The 23,632-nt window shown below is 41.8% G+C and overlaps 1 protein-coding gene, 1 long non-coding RNA gene and 1 pseudogene across 10 annotated transcripts in view; 2 read left to right on the top strand and 1 right to left on the bottom strand.

Annotated features, from left to right (window-relative positions):
- The first annotated feature begins 2,142 nt into the window (after nucleotides 1-2,142).
- On the top strand, nucleotides 2,143-10,665 carry LOC124150901 (annotated as a pseudogene).
- An 8,672-nt stretch (nucleotides 10,666-19,337) lies between these two features.
- The window catches only part of LOC124150937 (transforming acidic coiled-coil-containing protein 2-like), a 99,572-nt gene continuing 95,277 nt past the window's right edge, over nucleotides 19,338-23,632 (top strand). For all 7 annotated transcript variants that reach the window (XR_007220165.1, XR_007220166.1, XR_007220164.1 and 4 more), the window contains exons 1-3: nucleotides 19,338-19,469; nucleotides 20,796-22,217; nucleotides 22,858-22,933. Coding sequence is in view for 4 of the 7 variants with exons in the window: in XM_046523146.2 (XP_046379102.2) it covers nucleotides 20,866-22,217; nucleotides 22,858-22,933 (1,428 nt within the window). In the remaining 3 variants the exon portion in view is untranslated. The remainder of the gene's footprint in view (nucleotides 19,470-20,795; nucleotides 22,218-22,857; nucleotides 22,934-23,632) is intronic.
- Nucleotides 19,463-23,632, bottom strand: part of LOC124150940 — a 47,407-nt gene continuing 43,237 nt past the window's right edge. For all 3 annotated transcript variants that reach the window (XR_007220168.1, XR_007220169.1, XR_007220167.1), the window contains exons 7-8: nucleotides 22,622-22,690; nucleotides 19,463-19,834 (exon numbers count right to left, since the gene is read on the bottom strand). This is a non-coding gene — a long non-coding RNA (uncharacterized LOC124150940). The remainder of the gene's footprint in view (nucleotides 19,835-22,621; nucleotides 22,691-23,632) is intronic.

The raw sequence follows: 23,632 nt of genomic DNA, 5'->3' as shown, positions 1-23,632 counted from the left end.
TCTAACTTTTAACGAATCAAAATGATGTATTGTGACATGTGACAAGGACAGGCCAGGCTCGAACACTATAAAATGATACCTTCAACATTAGGAGAGGAGAGCGCGGTTTGCAATCGATCGAGTCGAATCCCGATCGTTCTAAGTTTCCCCCAGCTAGTGACGAGTCTGGCCGGTCTGATCCTGTCCTGTATTGATAGATGGGCTGAGAGTAAGTAAAACTAGGTGAGTATAAACCTGGTGTTGCTTTTCTTTTTATGCGTGTGTGAATGCTGATAGAGACAACTTGGAGTAAGTGTCGTTAGACCAATCACTCCTTGACGGAGCCGAGCCGCGGCGGACAAGGCGAGTCGCAATGTCATGGCGTAATTGACCACAAGGACCAGGAACGGCAATACATTTAGTAACTGTATTGGGGTCGCTCTGGACGGCCGAAAGCAGTTACGACAATATGCTACACACACACACGTGCATGCACGTCGCTACATAAGTGCAATACTCTTAGAACCCAATTTCACCTCACCTCACCTCACCTCACCTCACCCGTGTTATATGTGTCATGGCTTGAGCCATATTTACTGTATACAATGTATGTAATATATAATTATCAAGTTCCATGACAAAGTGTCATGCGTTATGTGATATGTAATCCGTGATTTGTGATCTGAGTCGAGTGTCGTGCGGGGTGTGTGGTGTAGGATGTGTGTTGTGTTGTGGGATATGCTTACGTGATATCAGGTGTGTGATGTGTGTCCTGTGATTTGTGATATGTGTCATGAGTCATGAGTCACGTGGTAAGTGTTATCTGATATGTAGTATGTGATGTGTCATGAGAGATATATGACATACGATTTGAGATGTATGTGTCATGTGATGTTTGGTAAGTGATATGTGATAAGCGGCATTGGTCATGTGTCATGGGATATGTGATATATGATATGTTTCATGTGTTTTGTGAGACGTGCGACATGTTATGTGCTTCATGTCACGTGGCATGTAATATGTGTCATGAGTCATGTGTCATATCTTATGCATATATATATGAGTCATGGGTTATGTATTGTGATATTTGATATGAGATATGAGATATGAGATATGTGACATGTAACAAATGACATGTGATATGAGAATATGTATCATGTGTCATGTAATGTGTGTCATATGTCTTGTGATATGTTACAAGTTCCATGGGAGATGTGTCACGTGACATGTGGTATGTAATATGTTATATGTGTCATATGTCTTGTGATATGTTACAAGTTCCACGGGAGATGTGTCACGTGATATGTGGTATGTAATATGTGATATGTTATATGTGTCATATGTCTTGTGATATGTTACAAGTTCCATGGGAGATGTGTCACGTGATATGGGGTATGTAATATGTGTTATATGTGTCATGTGTCTTGTGATATGTTACAAGTTCCACGGGAGATGTGTCACGTGATCATATGTGGTATGTAATATGTGATATGTTAAATGTGTCACGTATCTTGTGATATGTGATATGTGAAAAGTTTCAATGACAAGTGTCATCTTACATGTGACATGTGTCATGTGGTGAGTCAAGCCAAAAGTTGACCGTACCAATTAGTGATGGTAACAGGCGTTAGCGAGGGCATTAAGACAATTCATTCGCTATTTCACTAGCAGCCAACAGTTTACCGATCAATACTATCATAGACCTTTTATTACACCTACCATCCTGTATGATTATACAGAATGCAAACATTCTGCCGACTAGAAGTTGGGGTTGGAGTGTGTTCGCGATAATGCCACTTTGAACGGTATTTCAGTCCTTATCACTGCTGTCATCTACAGGGGGAGGAACATTCGTCACCACTCGCCCCTTTCCGTAACCTGCAAGAAGACTCGTCCCCCTATCGATGAATGTTATGTGCGAAAATACGACAAACCAATCAGAATGCGCGTATGATTTCAAGTTCTTCGTCAAAGAATCCCTCAGAAATAATTTTTGATTTTACATATGTCTTGCATCTAAAAATATTCCCAAGACACAGTTAAATGTGTTCAGTCATACTGTATAATTCCGCATGTCCCGATGTGCTTTAAATTGCATCTGAAATATATATAATATATGGGGAAATAAACCTGAACCATTACACAACGAGTTGACAATTGTTTTAGGTATGCCCGTTTGCGCTAAGACGGAACCCGGTCACAAGAGGAACCCACAGGCACGGGTATGGAGCTGACAAACCATGAAGCATTCATAACCAGGGTGAGTTTCAACCAATGGTTATAGGAATCTGGCGCGTCTAAATGTATGTAGGGCTAATTTTGACAGCATAAAGAGGTGAGGTTTGACATGTTATTTCAACGTGTCAGAGTCTTTGTCATATTAATACTCGTATTCCTGATCGAAACAAAACTGAAGACAAAAGATCGGAAAAAGCTCCTGCAAGATGAAAATCAAAATTACGAAACAGATTTCAGTAGACTTGTGAAGGTTAACCACACACCGTGTCGTTTTGGAAAAAAATGTATTTATATCACTATTCTATGATATTTCTTAAAAGGAAAGTTAGTTGTATTCTTTACTGATATTGTAATTTATCATATAATGGGTAGGTTTCTCGGCAGGATAAAGCCAACGGATAAAAACGATATCCGTTGGGGTCATATGCGGATAGAGATGCAAATACCAAAGGTCAAGTAGGACTACTTTCACTGTTTATAAACAAACATGGCGTCGCCCTCGTCATTCGGCGATCGAGTCAGAATTAACCATCGTGAATCTGGATAAACTACAGGGATAATTGCTATCATTATCAAACGAACAGTCTAATATACTGAAAATCAGTGTCTAACCGTGACGTAGCTAAGGCATTTTATAAGTTTTGGCAACTTTCGAGATATAAATTTCGAAACAATTTTGCGAGGGCACGAGGCCTAGCCAAGCGGGATCAGTAGCCATATCTCTGCTTGTAGACCTCTGTGGCTTGAAACCTTCTCCACAAATCAAAATGGTTGGATTCGGCCGAAATATGTTTGAACTGTTACCTTGTTTCGATTTGTCGCTGTGTGTACATCTGACTACACTTCTTAACGTTATGAAAGGACAGACCGACTGTCAACAACGTCTGACCGTGGCCGTGAATCATAGACTAGGGTAAGAGTAGCTTCCCTTTGACAAAGGGCAGTTACTCTAGCGGACAGACCGATGGATTGCCACGAAAGGCAATTAAAAACAACTGTTGTTTTGCGAATAAGTTGCTTCGCCACTGTATATGAAACAGATTTCAGTTGGAACTATATTGGCTACTGTCACAGTCCTACTGACACATCACTTACCCTGTGACGTAATAAATATTAATGCGCGCATTCCAAGAAAACTCGCAATGTTTCGGTAATGTTTGTAAGAGAGGGAAAGCGATTTTAAAGCACAGAATTAAAGAATGACATTATATGATAAAGAGGTTATCACGCTTGTGTGTTTGGGGATGGTAAATATCCTGTATTAGGAATAAACACTATGTATTTAGCTCGCCAAGGCTCGCTAAATACAATGTTTATTCCTAATGCAGGATATTTACCATCCCCAAACACACTCGCGTGATAACCTCTATAGACGTGAATAGCTTCAAACTTGCAGTGTAAAGTATAACTTCTCACTAACTGTTGACTCAACATCCTAAAACTTTTCGATTTGCGTACGTGCTGTGTATATGTTCTTTCTGTGTGTGACATGAATGCACTTATTACAGAAACACCTGTTTCGATCAGGATAAAAACATCCCGTAGTCAATTTTGGAGCAGATTGATCAAATTCTCGATAATACTAACACATGTACTTAAGAACCCACGTATCACACACTACATCTAGCGCCAATGGTCCTATTGCATGTGCTTAAGAACCCACGTATCACACACTACATCTAGCGCCAATGGTCCTATTGCATGTGCTTAAGAAGCCACGTATCACACACTACATCTAGCGCCAATGGTCCTATTGCATGTGCAGAAACAGCGATGGTCGGCCATTTAATTTTATCATTGTAGTTAGTTATTTCACTTACATTGGTTTTGCATGTATATATATGAACGGAATCTATCGCTTGTACATAATGTCTTCAAATATAAAATTAAGTAATTGTAACCGGGATCGTGTAGGTATATAGGAAGACCAGACACAGGCTACGGGTGTGAGACTTTATTTTCTTTGTCTGTTGACAGACAGACACCCCTGTGGGTGACACTGGGGTGTAGATATTCCACGTCCTCTGGAGGAATATAGCGCTGCTTTAGATTTGTTGTTTAGTCCTAAGTGCTCGGAGATGCGATCGCTGACGTGCTCTGATTGTTGTGAAGTATAAACAATAAACTAGTTTAAAACTATAAACAATCACAATTCTAACAACCTGAAATGACAACCTATATACATGGAAATTCATATCTGCCACATTATAACGATTCCCTAAATCTCGTATACATGTACACTATAATACACACATTATCTTATTCCGCCTTTCGTTGCAGTATACTTGATTATTGAGGATCTTGTTCAATGGTCATACACGTGTGACCTCCACTCAAATTGTCTCTCGTTATCGTAAGTGTCTGGGGAGGTCGGGTAGCCTAGTGGTTAAAGCGTTCGCTCGTCACGCCGAAGACCCGGGTTCGATTCCCGACATGGGTACAATGTGTGAAGCCCATTTCTGGTGTCCCCCGCCGTGACATTGCTGGAATATTGCTAAAAGCGGCCAAAAACCATACTCACTCACTCGTAAGTGTCTGCCCCGTACTCAAAGTGTTCACTTACTATTTACGTAAGTTCCACATTGATCGGCACAATAAAGACAGATTGTCATTTATGGAGTTAATACCGCTTCATGCAGTGTGTTATTCTCTTGAAAATGTTTCTCCATAAACTGCAAGTTTCTCACTTCTATCGTCAATTGAGACTGTTCGTTTCGCTAATGGGGCCTTTACACAGGATGACGACCTTTGTGCCTCCCGTGTGCGACCATAGAATTTGCCAGGTCGTCGTTGGAGGCTCAAAGGAAGCAGAATGGTTGCCTAGGTCGTTCCAAGGTGGTACACGGGAGGTTCAGACATCGCCATGAACGCTATGGTCGCCGTCAAATTTTGAACATGTTCAAAACAGTCGCACAAAGGTCGCCGAGGACGTTGGTTGCTCAAAGGAGGCAGAAGGGAGGCACAAGCATTGCCGCTGTTGCAGAATGAAGGCACAGTGGTCGCCCAATGGTCGCCAGGTAACAGATGTGTTCTGCTGAAATATTTCCCCGTCAATCATGGGCGACGCTTCTGCCTCCCTTGTGCTTCCTTTGGGCGATCCACAGCGTGCATTGAACGATGACTTTGGCGACCGCCATACCTCCATTCGGCGAACACGTCAGCCCTTGAGACACCATGGCAATGCTTCTGCCTCCTTTCTGCCTCCTTTGAGCTACCTGTAGTGCCTCCTCAGCCTGCCTATAAATAGAGGGCGTGTACCTGCAGTGTTTCTTTGTGGTTGCAGACGCTGAACAACTCGAGCACTTACTGCTGAACAACTGCTGGAGCAGTTACATAGAAACATGATTTTCTGGGTTAAGGCGACCATTGAGCGTCCTGGCCAGTTTTTGATCGCTCAAAGGTGGTACAAAGGTCGCAGCCTTGTGTAAAGGGGCCTTAAGCGCCATTTGTGCTACTTAACTAGCGTGTAATCTTTCACTTTCAACAGCCGTTTCGTAGTTTTCACGCCTATGCCGGTTTTCGTGACCCTAAATATTTTTTGTTCTTTTAACATTTTGCAAACACGAAACCTTTTGAGTCACAAATACAAGGGGTGGTGACCCGTCCCTGTGTGTTAGGTAGGGAGAATTTACGTTTCAAGGTGTTACATTTGTAATGAACTAAATTATTTTCCGGTAGACAGCTACACAAAAAGTATATATATAATAGATTAGGATATTCCACGTGTCTCGTGAAAAATCATGTTTCTCTCATCACGTGACGGAGGAAAAGGAGACACTTCCACTCGTGGCAACGCCACGCGTGACAATATCTCCTTTCCTAAATATAAAGTTCGTTTCAAGGCAGTATCGGTTATCTGATCGTCTTTGCTGTTAATGACGGTTGTTTGGTGCAATCGATCTGCAGTGAATACTATTCTATAGATCTACTACAAAACTCGCAGGCGAGGCCGAATTTTGTTATTCAGTACCGAGTTGCTTATAGCCTGTCCTTATACTATCCGACAACCCGAAGCTGTGTGTTTGAGGGGAACAAAATCAAATATGAAAGGCGCTATCGCGAGTGACGACTGTAGTTTCGTTTCCATGTTGGCACAGAGATATTTGTTGATGAAATGACACGTTATTGTTTGAAGTTCAAGATTAAGATTATAAAGGATAAAATGCTTTATTGAGCTGAAATCATTTTTAGGTTAGTTGAATTTATGGCCCATTGCAATCATCAAGGGTCCATGAAGCAACGTCCTTCCCAATCACTGATAATGCTTTACATATTTGAACGTTTTAAAGGCCTGTCCTTTGTTTTCATGTTGTCCTATTGTGAGTGTCCGACAATTTGATATTCGGGGGAGGCGAGGGGAGGGGAGGCTGGAGCTTGGATTTTGTATAGGGATTAGATATTTTTCGGCTACAGCTGAAAATCAGCTACTTTTTAATTTAAAACTATGAGCCTGGGTATTTTTTAAAAAGAAAAGCTCACAACAACAACTATTACAGAACAAAACAAGATGTACCCGGTAAACATCTTGGCAAAATTGACAGACATGTTGATCGTGAAATTAAATATAATATAGATCTTAGATTTTGAACATGTTTAGAATCTAATACGTTTGGATCCTAAACGTTACGTCATATTGTAACAAAAATTGGTGTAATTTTATTGGTGTTTGTTTGTTTGTTGTTTGACACGACACTCAACAAAATAGTCCAGGTATTTAACGGCTGTCTGTAAATAATCAAGTCTGGACCAGACAATCCAGTGTTTGATATCACAATCATTGATCTACGCAATTGGCACACGAGGACATGCATCAACCATGTCAGCGAGCCTGACCACCCGATCCAGTTAGTCGCCTCTTACGACAAGCATAGTCGCCTTTTACGACAGGCATGGGTTGCTGAAGACCTATTCTAACCCGGATCTTTATTGGTGTAAGTTATGCATTTTAAGGATCAAATACTAGTATTAATCGAAGACGTATTATTTTCATTAGCCTCCTGTGTACGGGATTGCATAAGGGATATATGAGGCCCCGCTCAAATATAAAAATTAATGCAAATGCTGCAAACAAAATTAGAGATTATTGACAGTGAGAGAGTTGAGCTTGGCGATGCATTGGATTAGTTTAAAGCATGCCGCGTTGCACTCTGTCCGATAGTCCTTGGAAGTCGTCATTTTTACTAGTCAAAATAAGTTGGTTTCCTTTATGTCTTGATTTTTTACTTTGCCATGACCGTTGAACATTATCCAAAATTATCTAGATTTACCGCTCGTCGATGAAACGTTTCGGTTTATGCAACCCGACGGATACAGGCAAGGAGATGAAAGACCAAGAAATAGTTGTGGTTCAGTAGGTTTCGAATTCACGACCAACGCCTTTCTTATTTCCCATATTATAAGAATTCAGTTCTCGTATCCTATAAATGTTTATAAATATATTTGTTTCTCTCCCTACAGGATTACTCCATTGCACGGGTTGGAAAGTTTATTCGACTATTCCTGGCTTTAAGTCTTGCCGGCGCCATAGCAACCATCATGGTTTCACGAATTGACACTACTGTAGTCGCAGTCGGCCCTGTCCTCGCCACACAGACCTTGCCACCCGCCCATGGCTTCCTGATCGACACCCCAGCATGTCGCATACCCAACCTAGATCCTTTCGACAGCTCTATTTCAAAATTTATACGACATCAAGGGAAGATTCTGTGTTCCGGGAAGCCGTCAATAACATACGAAGATGGCAATTTTCTACGAATCAACTGGACAAGAGTGAATGATTTCTATGAAGGTGATTTTAAGCACTGTAAATATCAACCAATCAGGCGAAACCAGTCAGATTTCAAGTTCTTTTATGGCAAGTTTCGAGAGACCTTTAACCAAGATGTTGAGGTTTCAGAGGAGTTTGTAAGAATCTTTTGTATAAGTAATTCTGAGAGTACGATTAACACCAATTTCCATGCGCTGATAATTCCCAAAGAGGCTGTGGATGAAAGATGTGAGAAAATATTAAACATCATGTAACGATTAACAAGCCAAAGGAAATAATGAATGTTGTCATGATTGGAGTTGACTCTATGTCCAGGTTAAATTTTATGCGACAGATGCCATTGTCGAGAACATACCTTCTTGAGGATTTAGAAGCTATAGAAATGTTGGGATACACTAAAGTAGCCGATAATACTTTTGTAAACATTGTACCATTGACAACGGGCAAATTTGTTGCCGAACTTCCTTGGAATAGAACGATGTCCAGAAAACCGTTTGACAGCTATAATTTTATATGGAAGAATTTTTCGAATTGTGGGTATAGAACTCTGTATGCAGAAGATGCTCCTGATATGAATGCATTTACACTTTTAAAGGAGGGTTTCAACTTTCCCCCGGCAGACTATTACACAGGGCGTTTAGTTTTGCTATGGAGAGAGATGGATCGGTGTGGAACAATGAGCATAAATGTGTTGGCGACAGGTTGGAGGCGGACATAGTTTTGAAATATGCCGAAGATTTCTCGATACTTTACCGAGACAAGCCTCACTTTGGATTTTCATTTCTAACGAGGCTCACTCATGACAATGTTAACGACGCAGGCGCAGCCGATGATCCTCACTTCCGGTTTCTTCAGCGAATACACAAGTCCGGTCTTCTAGAAAAGACAATTTTGATTTATCTTAGTGACCATGGGAGCCGCATCGGCTACTTTCGGAACACATTTGTTGGAAGACTTGAAGAGCGTTTGCCTATCATGTTTTTTGTACTTCCTCAATGGTTTAAGAAAAAGTATCCAAACTTAATTGAAAACATGAACAAGAATTCTCACAGACTGACGACTCCGTTTGACGTGTATGAAACTCTGAAGGACATATTGTATTTCGATGGGAACGTTAAACAAGCTAGTGTGACGGATCGTGGTATTAGCCTGTTCAGTGAAGTACCACGTGACAGGTCATGTGACGCTGCTGGCATCTTGCCTCATTGGTGCACCTGTTTAGAAAGGGAATATGTCCCTGTAACGTCAGTTAACGTAACCAACGCAGCTAAAAGTATCCTAAATCATATCAATGAAGAGCTCTTTGGTTATGGTCATCTTTGTGAAGTTTTGAAAGTCCAAGAAATCAAAGAAGCAGTTTTGATGATCTCAAACAAGGAGGTCCTTCACCATTTTAAAACTACCAGAATTAAGGCAATGTTGACATTTCAGTTGACGTTCGTGACATCCCCAGGGGGAGGCTTGTTTGAAGGGACAGTCATCCTGGACGAAACAACTGAAAGATATTCCACAGCAGGTGACATCAGCCGAATCAACAGATATGGAAACCAGTCAATATGTGTCGATAATTTTCATTTAAAAAAATATTGCTACTGTAAGACTGCATCAAGACAATGATTGATATATTCATTATTTCGTATGCAGTCAGTTCTAAAGTGTTTCCCAATGAATAATATAGCATGGCTAAAGAGAGTGAGTGTTGTTTTATACCACAGCTCACGTGTTTAAGCTCCATCACGGCGTCATGGATGTTATAAAGCCTTGATCCAACAATCCATTGGTATGTAGTATTGTTGTAGAGAGAGGTGCCGTTTGCGATTTGATAAACTTGTGTTTGATAATGGTGAGGTCCTATCATTTGATCTTGAAAACAACGCGCTCGTACATGTATGCACCTGCTGAGGGATGTTGAGGTGCACGAGAAATGAATGAGAATATCTCACAGTCAGTGGTTCAATCTAATTACCCAGTTCTCAGACAGGAAGAAGGCCGGGCCAGAGGTGGTGAGGACAGTCACTCTCATGACATGGAATGTACACGGCTCAGGTAACAAAATACTAAACAGAGAATTTAATGAACTTTGTGATTCGTTTGATAATTTTGGATTAACTGAAATATGGAGTAATTGTTCAAAAGATATAATTGAGAAGTGTTTTCCTGATTACTCAGTGTATGTAAATTATCGCGAGTACAACAACAGAGTGAGTGAGTGAGTTTGGTTTTACGCCGCTTTTAGCAATATTCCAGCAATATCACGGCGGGGGACACCAGAAATGGGCTTCACACATTGTACCCATATCGGGAATCGAACCCGGGTCTTCGGCGTGACGAGCGAACGCTTTAGCCACTAGGCTACCTGACCGCCACTAGATCAACAGAGGTGGAGTCGCACTGTTGATTAGAAATGTGTTTAAACAGGGAGTGAAATATGTAAATTTATCGTTCAGTGATAGCATCTATGATATCTTAGGCGCTTTTGTATTTGAAGACATTTTGCTTGCATTTGTTTATGGCCACCCTTTTTTATCTTCAGTTAAGTCTGACACATGGGATATTAAGGGTATTGACCATGTCGACTATACTGACGCTGTTCTCTGTTGTTGACTTGATACTAGCAGGCGATTTCAATGTCAGAACAGGATCACTAACGGATTATATATACTCACACGTAATAGAAACGCAAGTGGTTTTAAGCAAATAGGTAACAAACACAGAACCATAAATTGACACGAGTTTTAGCATGTAGTGAAGCCTGATGGTGTTATCGATATTTTTGGTTGCATTTTGGAAGCCCCGAGTAAAACGCAACATAAAAAACGATTCGCCAAAACGCACCATTTCTATGAATATGTGGGTATCATGCACCCATTTCTCGCGAAATCGAAAATGCACGAACTGTCACGAACTGTAGTGGGTAAAAAAATGTGGCCGATTCTTGGACCTACCACTCCTTGGTCAACAATGCCACGCCTAACTCAAATTCAGAGAAACCAGGCTATCGGACGTTTGTCAAGCTGGAGAGTGTCCAAGATGTTGCCCGTCATTTCAACGTTAACATAACCACAATTTACCGTCTCCTGCATCGATGCAATGCTACACAGACCACAGATGACCTTCCTCGGAGCGGTCGTCCTAGGGTCACCACACCTCGACAAGATCGGCAGATTACCCGTCAACACCAGCGACATCCGTTCCTAACTGCAAGTGAAAGTGCTCGACAGACCATAGGAACACATAATCGACACATTAGCCGGGACACTGTGATCCGACGTCTCCGTTCCAACAACCTCAGATGTCGCCGACCAGCACGTCATCCTGTTCTCCAACCACGGCATCGACAAGCACGACTTCAGTGGGCACAGGTTCATCACAATTGGCGTCATCGTGAGTGGAGGCGTGTCATCTTCTCTGATGAAAGTCGCTTTTGTGTCTCCCATGCAGACGGAAGTGTCAGAATTTGGCGGCGTCGAGATGATCGTTTCGCTGACAGAAACGTTGTGGAAAGGGATCCATGGGGTGGACCTAGCGTCATGATATGGGCAGGGATTGGACTTAATGCGAGACTTGGACCTATGTGCTTTCTGAATGTTGGACAAAGGTCGGGGACACGGCGTCACTGCTCAGCGGTATATCGACCAAGTGATCAGACCCCACGTTGTTCCATATTTTGCACAACATCAACAATATATTTTCCAGCCGGACAACGCTCGTCCCCATGTTGCCAGAGCTACCATGGCCTTTCTGCAACAACACAACATCCGTGTTCTACGGTGGCCAGCCCTCAGCCCTGATCTGAACCCCATCTAACCCTTTTGGATGAGGTTCAAAGGCGTCCGCACAATGTTCGCCCAGTCCCTACAACTGCCAATGAACTACGCACAGCTGCTCTGGATGTGTGCAGGAGGATCCCAAGAGCCTTCACAAATCGTCTGATCCACTCAATGTACAGGAGATGTGTGGCAGTGATCAATGCTAATGGTGGTCACACCAGGTATTGACTGACATTTTGGGTATTGACCCGAAACTGTGAAAAAAACCAATTATGTCATCTGCCTTTTAATCCATACAACTGTCTTCAGTCAAATTTTTGTCAATCTTGCCCTATTAGTATTTCTTGTCTTTACTGTTGAAAATGAATAACATGTATACTGCTTACTCGACTTACGTTTCTTTTACGTGTGAGTATACTTTACGATGATGATGATGATGATGATGATGATGATGATGATGATGATATTTACATTCAGATTCTGAATGATGTGCAAAATAAAAAAGATTCCTTTCATATACCCAGGTTTTTAAGAGATAAAGGCGTTAACGATTTTGGAAAAGAACATATTAACCTATGTTGCACATATGGAATACATACATATATGTTAAATGATCGTTTCCCAGATGACCAAAGTGGTAGCTTTACCTGTTTAACCCCAAACTGTGCAAATCGTTTGGATTATATAATATGCTCAACAAAGTTATTTGATTTCATTGATACTTTTAATGCTCACACACGCTCTGCATCGGATCACTTTCCACTTTCTTGTTCAATCAGAGTTAACTTCAACTATGTGCAAAAGGCTATAACTAAAGGTGAGGTGAGGTGAAATGGGGTTTAACGTCGCGTCCAAGATTATTGCACTTATATAGCGACGTGCATGTACGTGTATGTGTTTGTGTGGCTGCTTGTACCAGTCCGGACTGATGCCGATTTATAGTGCTAGCTCACTGAGATACCATGCCGCAGTTTAACATGAATACCCCACTCAGACACAGTATACTGACTCCGAGCCGACCAGTCCTTGTTTTAGCCCCTTAATGCCGAGCGCCAGACAGGGTAACAACAAGTACCATCTTTTAATGTCTTTTTGTATGACGTGGTCGGGGATCGAACCCCGGACCTTCCGCTCTCCGGGCGGACGCTCTACCACTAAACCACGGAAGCTATAACTAAAGAAGCTGAGTGTTCCCCCAAGTGTTCGGTACAGATGGAGACCACAAGCTGGACACAAGATGGAATTCCTCCTGAAATGTGGAAACATGGAGGTGATGTGTTACTACCTTACTTACATGTTCCTTTAATAGTATTTTTGAATCTTGTGATTTTCCCATTGCATTGGTCTAAAAGTATAATTGTGACACATAACACATAGCACACATCACATGGCACATGATACACATCACATACATGATGTGCATATCGCATATCACAAACCACATGTCACATAACATAAGAAATGACATGTAACACATGTCACATGATTCATGAGTGAGAGAGTTGGGTTTAACGCCGCTTTTAACTGTATTCCACTTATATATTACGACATGTCAGCTTAATGTGGGAGGTCTTAGACCTTTACCCATTTGGTGAAACCCACGAGCACGGGTATGGTGCTGACAATCTAGAAACATAATCGGGGCGAACCGGGATTCGAACCCACAATTATAGGATTCTGGCGTGCCCAAGGGACGCAACTCTGCACAGCGAATCGCGGCGCCTTAGACAACTGGGCCACCCGTGCCCCCACATAATTCATAACACATGACAGATGTGTTACTTGTTGATCCCCAAACTGAAACGCTAAGCTTAACCTAGAAATCGGTACGCTAAGAACTAAATGGACCAACATATTGACACAGCTAAGTCGTTCTCAAAAAGCAAGTCAACTCGAGACCTGGGACATTTTTCTTGACACCAACTTTCAATAAACCTGAAACCAAATCAACAAAATGGAGAGGTGCTCCGGTAACCCCACCAATACACTTTAATAAACAACTGAGTCAGCAAAAGACACATCTGACACAAATGGCAAGGTGCCCTCTGACAACAAAGACTGGAGAGTCCCTGGGGATCTTTCCACTGTACCAGACCCTGCTGCACTGTTATATTGTCAGGATGGTCAAGATCAAAGAAATGACTGGTATTGTTTCATCACAGCCACGCCATGAGTGATATAGCAATCATATATTCAGCGATAAAAAACAGTCTGATGCAAGTCAGATGCGGCACTAATTTATTAAAATCTAGAAACCAATTAATGACATTCATATTCAGATTTACAAACATCAATTAAAAGTTATGTCCAAATTGGAAATTCATAAAACGTTCAATCACGAATTCTCACAAATATTTAGTTTAAATTACCCCGTGTACCCATGGGCAGGTGATGTTAGAAAGTAGACCTTAAAGGACAGAATGCCACTAACAAACTGTGTGTGACCTAGAACCTAATTGACGTCGTGATCAGACAACCCTCCTACACTTGTACAGGTCATTAATACGCTCTAAACTTGACTCTGGTTCCATTGTCTATGGTGGAGCCTGAAAAAGCAATTTTGGAAAATTAGACACTGTACACCACCAAGACCTACGGCTTGTTCTTGCAGCTTTTAGGACCTCTCTTGTGGACAGTTTGTATGTAGAAGCTTATGAACCTTCCCTCGAACAACGCCGCATTAAACTATCACAGCAATACATCACTGAACTGCATTCCTATCAATCATCAAACCCAGCATACAATTGCGTTTTCAACGCTCAGTATGAAAACCTGTTTCGAAATCTGTTAAACCTGGTTCCACTACTTGGAATCAGAATTTAACCATACATCACTGCAGCTAAAATAGATCTAAATGTAACATCACCCTACCTACTTCTGCCCTCTCCCTGGCTGATGGTGAAAGCAGAGGTAGACTTCACTCTCACCAAGTTAAAAAACGTCCGAAACACATCCTTTCGTATATCAACAAGAATAAAAACCAATATAATTCTCATTTTTACAGATGGGTCGAAGGATGGTGGCAAAGTTGTAAGTGCCACTGTCACTAGATCCAGAAGTGCCACTGTCACAAGAATCCCAGATAATAGTTCAATTTTCACTGCTGAGGCCAAAGCTATTTTAACAGCTTTGACCTATGTTACACAACAAAACCAACAACAAAAATGTCATCTTTTCAGATTCATTGTCTTGCCTTCAGGCATTTAAAAGTGTCTCGTCATATCGACCTATCATCAAAAACATTTTGGGGCGGTCGGGTAGCCTAGTACTTAAATCGTTCGCTCGTCACGCCGAAGTCCCGGGTTCGATTCCCGACATGGGTACAATGTGTGAAGCCCATTTCTGGTGTCCCCCGCCGTGATATTGCTGGAATATTGCTAAAAGCGGCGTAAAACCATACTCAGTCAGTCAGTCAGTCTAAAACATTTTAGAACTATATACTGATCTTTCTACTGGCCAATGTGACATCGTCGTCTGATGGTAACCCAAAAGCCGGTGCTTTGACAAACCGTTATCTCCACTCCTTATCCCGCACAGCCATTTCCAACCAACCATCAAAAGTTATACTCGGGATCTCATGCAAAGGAGGTGCGACACCCGGTTGGGAATTTAACCCAACAATCGGTCATACCAACTTGGGTTGTCAGTCAAGACATGATGAGGTCGCTTTACGACGATGTCGTATTGGCCACAGTCGGTTTACCCACGAATATACAGATGAGGGCGAACCTCCTGAGTGTATCCCTTGTGATGAAAGGTTCGCCGTTAAGCATATATTGCTTGACTGTGTGGACTTGCAAGGGATTCACATGATCAAACAGTAAACCAGAAAGATCTCTTTTCCCGTGTAAGCGGGCATCTCATCTTAAGTCACTTGAAAGAAATTGGTATGTTTTTAATTTGTATGTGAATAATTAATTACTTATGTTTCGATTTGATGGATGCTTTTACCAACTGACATTACTGAAGGCTCTATCCATGACGTAAATGATTGTCCCCTGTGTGACACGTAATTCCAATCACAATCGATGTAACTATCATCAACCAGTGTTTTAAGCCAACTCATTCTGGGAGTTTTTTTAATATTGGCTAGTATTGTGCACAACCACCAGTAGCTAAAGTGATGACGTAAATCCTGCTGGGGTATCGTGCAGGAACTTGTACCTTAAATCCCCATGATACCTAGCGAGGTGGCCTAGCTTTGGGTACTGGTGGCCTACTAGCACCGTGTTTTAAACTGTTTGACAAATTTGTTTATAAATATTACTTTGCATTCATGACTAACTTGTGTTTATTTTAACTTGTTCTCGTCGCTATATGGCTGCATGATGCAGACGCGACGTTAAATTTTAACTCCCTCTTCAATTGACGTCGTTGCATTTGTTTGGTTACTTTTACTCCATAATGTTTAATATGCTACCCCTATCAATAATAACGACTAATATGAGTATTAGCATTGAAACATTTATCGCCTCTTTTAACAATATTCCCACCATAGTGTACTTCCTTAAACCACAGGGAAAATAAGAAGGCAAACATTTAATTCAATTCAAATTCGAATTAAGCATTTATATAGCGCTACCTATCCAGACATACTGCCTGCTCAAGAGCGCTCAGTCGTATGCTCTTTTGAAGAGGATGGTCTTGAGTTTTGATCTAAAGGTGTTAACATCTGCGGATCCCCTGACATCAATGGGCAGTGCATTCAATAGAGTTGCACCTGCTTTTCGGAAGGATCTGTCGCCATTTGTTGTTCTGCTGGTTGGTGGAACAGCAAGCTGTAGTTGGTTTGCAGATCTCAGTGTTCGTCCAGGTTGGTAAAGGGCATGGATTGATTTGTAGACAAACATGATCAGCTTGAACACGATCCTGAGTCTCACAGGTAGCCAGTACAGCTCTTTCAGGACGGGTGTAATGTGTTCACGCATTGACTTCCGTGTGATGAATCTGGCAGCAGTGTGATGCACATGCTGAGTCTATCCAGATGATGTTGCTGGATACCACACAGAAGACTATTACAATAGTCAAGTCTTGATGTTTCAAATGCATGGACTAGGCACTTGACTGATGCTGTATCTACGTATCTTGCTATCTGTCTGATGTTCCTGATATGAAAGTAAGCTGTCTTGCACATACTGCTTATATGGCTATCCAGACTGAGTGTTGAGTCAATGATCACGCCTAGATTTCGGGCACAAGAGTTTTGCTCAACCGTACAGTCCCCAATTTTCAAACCAGGAACTCGTACTTTGGACTGCATCTGTTTAGAGCTCATGATCAAGAGCTCAGGTTTGTCATCGTTAAGTTTGAGAAGGTTGCTTCTCATCCAGTATCTGATGTCATCTATGCAGCTTGAGATTGCTTTAAAGGTTTGTACTTTGGTTTTGGTTTTGAAATACCTTGAGTACTGGACTCACTAATTGATAGGGGCATTTTTTTACACAACTTTACAGCAGACGGAAATAATATCTGATTAAATACTTTTGTACTACTGAATGGTATTGGGCTTCACACATTGTACCCATGTCGGGAATCGAACCCGGGTCTTCGGCGTGACGAGCGAACGCTTTAACCACTAAGCTACCCGACCGCCCACCTTTGCTAAGGGACGATATCACGTATATATTCCCATGCATTATTAATACCGGTGTCACTATGGATTTCTCGGCTTGAAAGCTTACCAATACGGCGTTAAGCAGTACAAACCACAGGAAGTCATAGCTGTCGTTAAAAAAAATCAATTTTCATTACCAATGACGACCGCCTCCGCGATCTAGTGGTAAATCGTTGGGGTTCGATGCCCGGACGCGTCATACCAACAGAACTTAAAAGATGGTACTTGATGTTACGCTGTCTGGCACTCCGCATTAAGAGGCTAAAACAAGGACTGGTCTGCTCGGAGTCAGTATTCTATGTCTGAGTGGGGCATCCACGTGTGTACACTCAGTCACTCGCTGACATACGAGGGGCGTTCAATAAGTTTTGCAACTTCAATATGAGACCAAGTCGCATAATATCTTTTGCACTTTTATTTTTCAATATAATCTCCATTCACCCCAATACACTTATTCCATTTGTCCTTCAAGCTTTTAATACCACTTTTATAGAAATCCGCAGATTGGCCCTCTAACCACGCCTCTGTGGCAGCCTATGAAGCGTCTTCCACGTAGGGCAGATTTCATTTGCCGGAACAGGAAATAGTCACTGGGGGCTAAGTCTGGGCTGTAGGGTGGGTGATTTAACTGTACAGCCCAGACTTACCCCCCAGTGACTCGTAATATTCATTTAAACTCCAGTAACTGTTCCGGGCACTTAATGTGTAATACAATATGATATAGTAATACAAATACAAAACGTAAATGTAGTATATACCCAAGAATTTATTCATTTGTATGTCCCACCAGCACGTATCAAAGCTATTGGTTATATACGTGTAGAAGTTATCGAGCGTAAGTTATATACTCGATAAGGTCCAAACACAACTGTTAGATGAGACATGTGTCATGCGTCATACGTCGCTACACGTATGACTTTCTTTTTTTCAAAATGTACGTCTTTGTGTGACGCTCATGTCATTGATGGGCACGGGTAGCCCGGTTGTCTGAGGCACCGCAATTCGCTGTGCAGAGTTGCCTCCCTTGGGCCACCAGAAACCTATGATCGTGGGTTCGAATCCCGGTTAGCCCCGATAATGTTTCTAAGTTTGTCATACCCGTTCTCGTGGATTTCACCAAAGTGGTAACAGGAAGTCTACGTTAGTCCCTGATCAAACGTTTATACTTCCAAGAAAATGGTTGTCCTTTGTAGTTTGACGGGCGATGGGGCAGCCCTGTGGTTAAAGCGTTAAAGCGTTCGCTAGTCCCGGGTTCTATTCCCTACCTGGTTATAATGTGTTTAGCCCATTTCTTGTTTCCCCCGCCGTGATATTGCCGGAATATTGCTAAAAGTGGCGTAAAACCATACTCACTGAATTAAGTTTGACATGTTGAGATTTTACACACTCCGTCGCAGTGGTGACTCAGCATAACACCACTGCCACAGGCTAATTTGCATATCACGTGACCGGACTTTTCTCTTGTTTGTAAACAAACGCACTTTTTCAGAAATCAGTATAGAACGGACTAATGCAAGTATTTGGGGGCGTTTTACAAATTGTTTTGCATAACTATATAGATATGCTACTACAACAGCGACAGTGAGTTGCATGACAATATATATTTATGCATCAAAATGACCGTGTCGCTAGCTCTCCGTTGGGCTTCGATGACAGCACGTGGAGCCGTACAACCAATGTAAACATAGGATAACTACGCAAAAACAAGTAGATTTTTACGTATTTGCCTACTTTCTCAATGAAAGTTAACCATTCTTTGACATTTGTTTATGAAAATGTGTAGACTTGTCAAACATGAAACGGATGAAAAGCATATGCAATATCTTGAATGGACTGTGAAAGATGTGACGAATCGTCACATGGCGCTGGTCTGTGGCAGAGGTACTATGCTAGCTGGCTGCCGGCCGCATGGAACTCTGGGTAGGAAAGTGGAGATTTTACTGCTACTTCAATGTTGTCAACCGACAGAGTTGCCTCCCTTTAATTACTCTCGCGTACTGGTGGCTGACAAATCATCAAATGATGCAGAGAAGATTTGTATTTTTTTGGTAAATTCCTCAACGATGACAACAAAAGCGCCATTTGAGAGTTCCTGAATACTGTAAGCCATAACGTTCAATCACGATGTATCTAAACAACGAACATTTTTACAATTAGTGGAACCACTAATGCCGATCTAGCTGTCAAATATATCAACAGTGATGGAATGTTTGGGTGCGACCTGTCAGAATTCCATCATGTTTATAACTGTTGATTAAACCCATATGTTTTAGAAAAGGGGCAACATGTGGCCGTTTTGTTCCTCTTCATTGGTGAAGATATTACAGGGCTCTAATCAATAACCGTCAATGAGAAATACTGAACGCCGTCCTCAGCTGTTGTTGGCTGGATGATCAATTCTTGACTCGTGTCATCAGCCTGATGATAGTTGATGACCATCAGTCGTGTCAGTGATGCATCATTCATCTGTAAAAGAACAGCTATCAGAATTATATATGTTGTATAGTGATTGTGCGTTTCTTCATCACACACACATTGCTGGATTATTGATGCATAATGGGCAGTGAGGGGTGCATGTCGCTTGAAGAGAGATAGAAAATGGCACAAGCCCCGCTCAGGTTGCCTACTGTTAATAGTTTCCTGAGATCTAGTAAAATTTCAGCAATTTAATTTAACTTGTCCTGTGTTCTGTGTCATCACTCTACATATGCTATTTTGGCAAGTAAATGCTTCATGTTACTTTCTACTATACCCGTGAAGATTGGGGGTAGAATAGGTCTTCAGCAGCCAATGCTTGCCGTAAAAGGCGACATTGCTTGTTGTAAGAGGCGACAAACGGGATCTGGTGGCTAGACTCGCTGAAGCATGTCATCGATCCCAATTGTGTTGATCGGTGCTCATGATATAAATCACTGGATTGTCTGATCCAGACTCGATTATTTACAGACCGCCGTCATATAGCTGGAATATTGCAGTGCAGTGTAAAACAACAAACCACCCGACCAACCAACTTTCTACTATTGCAACTTCTCTTGCACACCCTGTTGAGCATATTCAAAGTCCCAGCCCTACATGTTGGGTATACTTTATTCAAATGTTTGTGTGTTCAGTGGTAATATAGGTAGAAAGAATGAGATGAACTCAGTTTTGTCAAAATCAAAGCATTTCTTAAGCAAATGTTTAGATTTCTAAATGCTTGATCGATATCTGTTTGAAAACCGCCTGAAGATTGTTCAATATACCATGTTAAATATAGCCCATAGGTTAACTTTGAAAGAATTGTAAATCAATTTATGTATGTAGGCTCTTGTCAGGATGGTTAGCATGATCAGAATATGAAATTATACTTTTCAGTCATTGAAATCAAATTTGTAAGACATGTTTTTACATAAGGGAAACAAATAAAGTTGTTTATCTTTTGTTACAGAAAAGCCGGGACATTTGGAACTTCAAGCAGACCTTCTAAATTTTTCTTCATGAGATGATCATTTCCCACAATGTCTGACCCAGCATCTGGAGATCATAGCTCACCTCTACCTGTACCTAAGGGTAGTTACACATTTAACTTTGAAGACTTTGATGAAGGTTCAAATCCTTTTCAATCCAAAACCAAACTTGGACAATCCCCTCCTGTTAATGACCCATTTAAGCCTCGTAAGAAGATTGCAAACTCTCCACCTCGATCAGATGGATTTGATGGTAATGAGGAAGAAATCAATCCCTTTAAGTCCAAATCAACGATGGCTCGTTCACCTCCTCGATCTCCTGTGTTTGAGAACAATAATGATGTGAAGATAGCAGATGATATGCTACTGAACGTGGAGAAAGCTAACCTTGATGCTAACGTGTCGAACGGTTCCCTGGAGGATGAATGGTGTGATGCTGAAGAAGGCAGTGTGGAACAGGAAGATAGTTCCGAAATGTTGGACACGATTCCAAAAAGTGCATCCATTGATCCCCTTAGCACTTCAGGGGAGTTTGTGAGTGCATGTGATGACCCACTGAATCTCCTTGTCCACACTGAGGAAGGGCTCGGCAGCCCAGGTGAGGAAGATATACCTACTGGGGATGAACCAGCTGGTGCTTCAGACATGTTAGGTCAAGATGTTCCTGAACAGGAGCCAGAGTCTGTTGAAGGAGCTGCAGATGTAGCTCCTGTAGATTTGGATCCACCTGCAGATGTAATGATCCCGCCCAAGAAAGTGTTTGATGATGCAACAGAAGTACCAGATGAGGAAGTCAGTCCTGAAGAACCACCACAGACAACAGCCAATACTGATGAACCTGACACAGGTGTCCAATCTCAGTCTTCTGCAAATCCTGAAGAAGCTGTTGCTGCATCTTGTCCTCAGGAACTTGCCAATACTGATGAGGATGTTGTGCCCCAGTCTCTGATGCCTGCAGGTACTGATGAGCCTGTTGCTGTTTCACCATCTCAGTCGCCTGCCAGCCCTGATGACCAGGATGCTGTTCCCCTATCTCCGATGCAGTCATTTATTGGAGAGAAAGAAGATGCAGTTTTAGATCAGGCACCTGTTGAGAAAAGTTCAGAAACATCTGTGGTGAATGACCCTGAACAGGAGGAAGAGGCAGGACTAGCAGACAGTGAAGGGGTTGAGGAGAAGACCGAGAAGAAGAAAAAAGTGAAGAAGAAGGAGAAAGGGAAGAAACTGGAGGAAGTAAAGGCGGATGTGGAGGGGCATCGAGATGCGAGTGCAGAGAAGGAGAGGAGTCAGTCGGAAGTGAAGGAGGAGGATGAGTCGACCGCCTCCACTATCCCGACAGAGGCACCTCCCCAGGACAGCTCCACCACCTCACACGAGTCCTCCTCCCCCTCCTCATCCCCCAAGTGAGTTGTTAGCATTAGTAGTGTTGTGTAACACAGTTTCAAAGACATCTGATGATCCTCTCTTTGTCCTAAATTTTTATAACTGACCTAACAGAGTTGGTTTGTTGTTTAACGCTGCACTCAGCAATATTCCAGCTATATGACAGCGGTCTGTAAATAATCGAGTCTGGACCAGACAATCCAGTGATTAATATCATGAGCATCGATCCACACAATTGGGATCGATGTCATGCATCAACCAAGTCAGCGAGCCTGACCACCCGATCCTGTTTGTCGCCTTTTACAACAAGCATAGTCACCTTTTACGGCAAGCATGGACCTGACAGAGATTGCTAAATGCAGTAGATCATGGGGTGATTTTGATTGTGAGATAATTTTCAAGTTCTGAATAGAATGATACCAACCTCCAGTCTGAACGCCGCTGGGACTTCTTTGACTTTTCACCCACTCACTCTTCTTGACATGTTTGATAACTGGGAAGAAAATCATTCATTTGAACGTGTCATCACGTGTACACACATGAAATTAAGAGGAGAAAACACACGAATCAGAAGTGATCAAGTCTATGAGACCTGTATTGAAGCTTTTACCTCTTTGACATTAAGAAATACAGAAACGTGATTGTTGTCTTTTTGTTTAGGAAAAAGCCAGGAGTGAAGAAGACATTGAAAAAGCCGAAATCAAGACTGAAGCCACCTCAAAACTTTGGTGTTCAGGTCAGTAGCTGTTAGTGAGGGAGTGTATTATATTGGTTTTAGCAATATTCCAGCAATTTTATGAACAATAAATGTCTGATATTGCTCCTAGAAAGTAAGTTAACCCTTATTTAAATGGAATGTATCTTTGTATGATCTACAGGTTGCCACCTACAGTGCTCCAGATAAGCTGCGTATCTGCGTGCAATACGCATAAAAAATGCAGAAATAAGCAGTAAAATAAAATCCAAGCGTATCAAATACGCAACAAACATTACTGATACGCTACAAAAATAAAACTTGTGCGTATCATCCAAATAGTGTTAAGTAACCCTGCGTATTCGATTAGCAAATCAGCAACTTATTTTGAAATTATAAACAGACATTCGGTCAACCTTGCCAAACTCCACGATGACAGTTACATCATGATCATTTGCCATCACACTTTCTCGTGGAAGTATCGTGGTATTTTTGAGTCCTCTAAAGCTCTCGAACCCACACAACACCAATTTGCAGGGACTAGATGAATAGTGTTTTAAAATATTTAACTTAAATACCCACGTGTGTAATAACTAGTGGGTAACAGAAATTTGAATACCCAGATAGAATTACTGATACCCAATGATTTTAAAATGCATGAGTAAAATACCCACAACACTAAAAGCTTATCTGGAGCTCTGCACCTACCCGTGCAGAGTTTCATGTCTTATCTGGTTCGAA

This window comes from Haliotis rufescens, unplaced genomic scaffold (assembly GCF_023055435.1).
Source record: "Haliotis rufescens isolate VD_foot unplaced genomic scaffold, xgHalRufe1.0.p SCAF_12, whole genome shotgun sequence".
NCBI classification, from domain to species: Eukaryota; Metazoa; Mollusca; class Gastropoda; order Lepetellida; family Haliotidae; genus Haliotis; species Haliotis rufescens.
The sequence above is the reverse complement of the archived record's forward strand: the minus strand, read 5'-3'. Positions and strand labels throughout refer to the sequence as shown.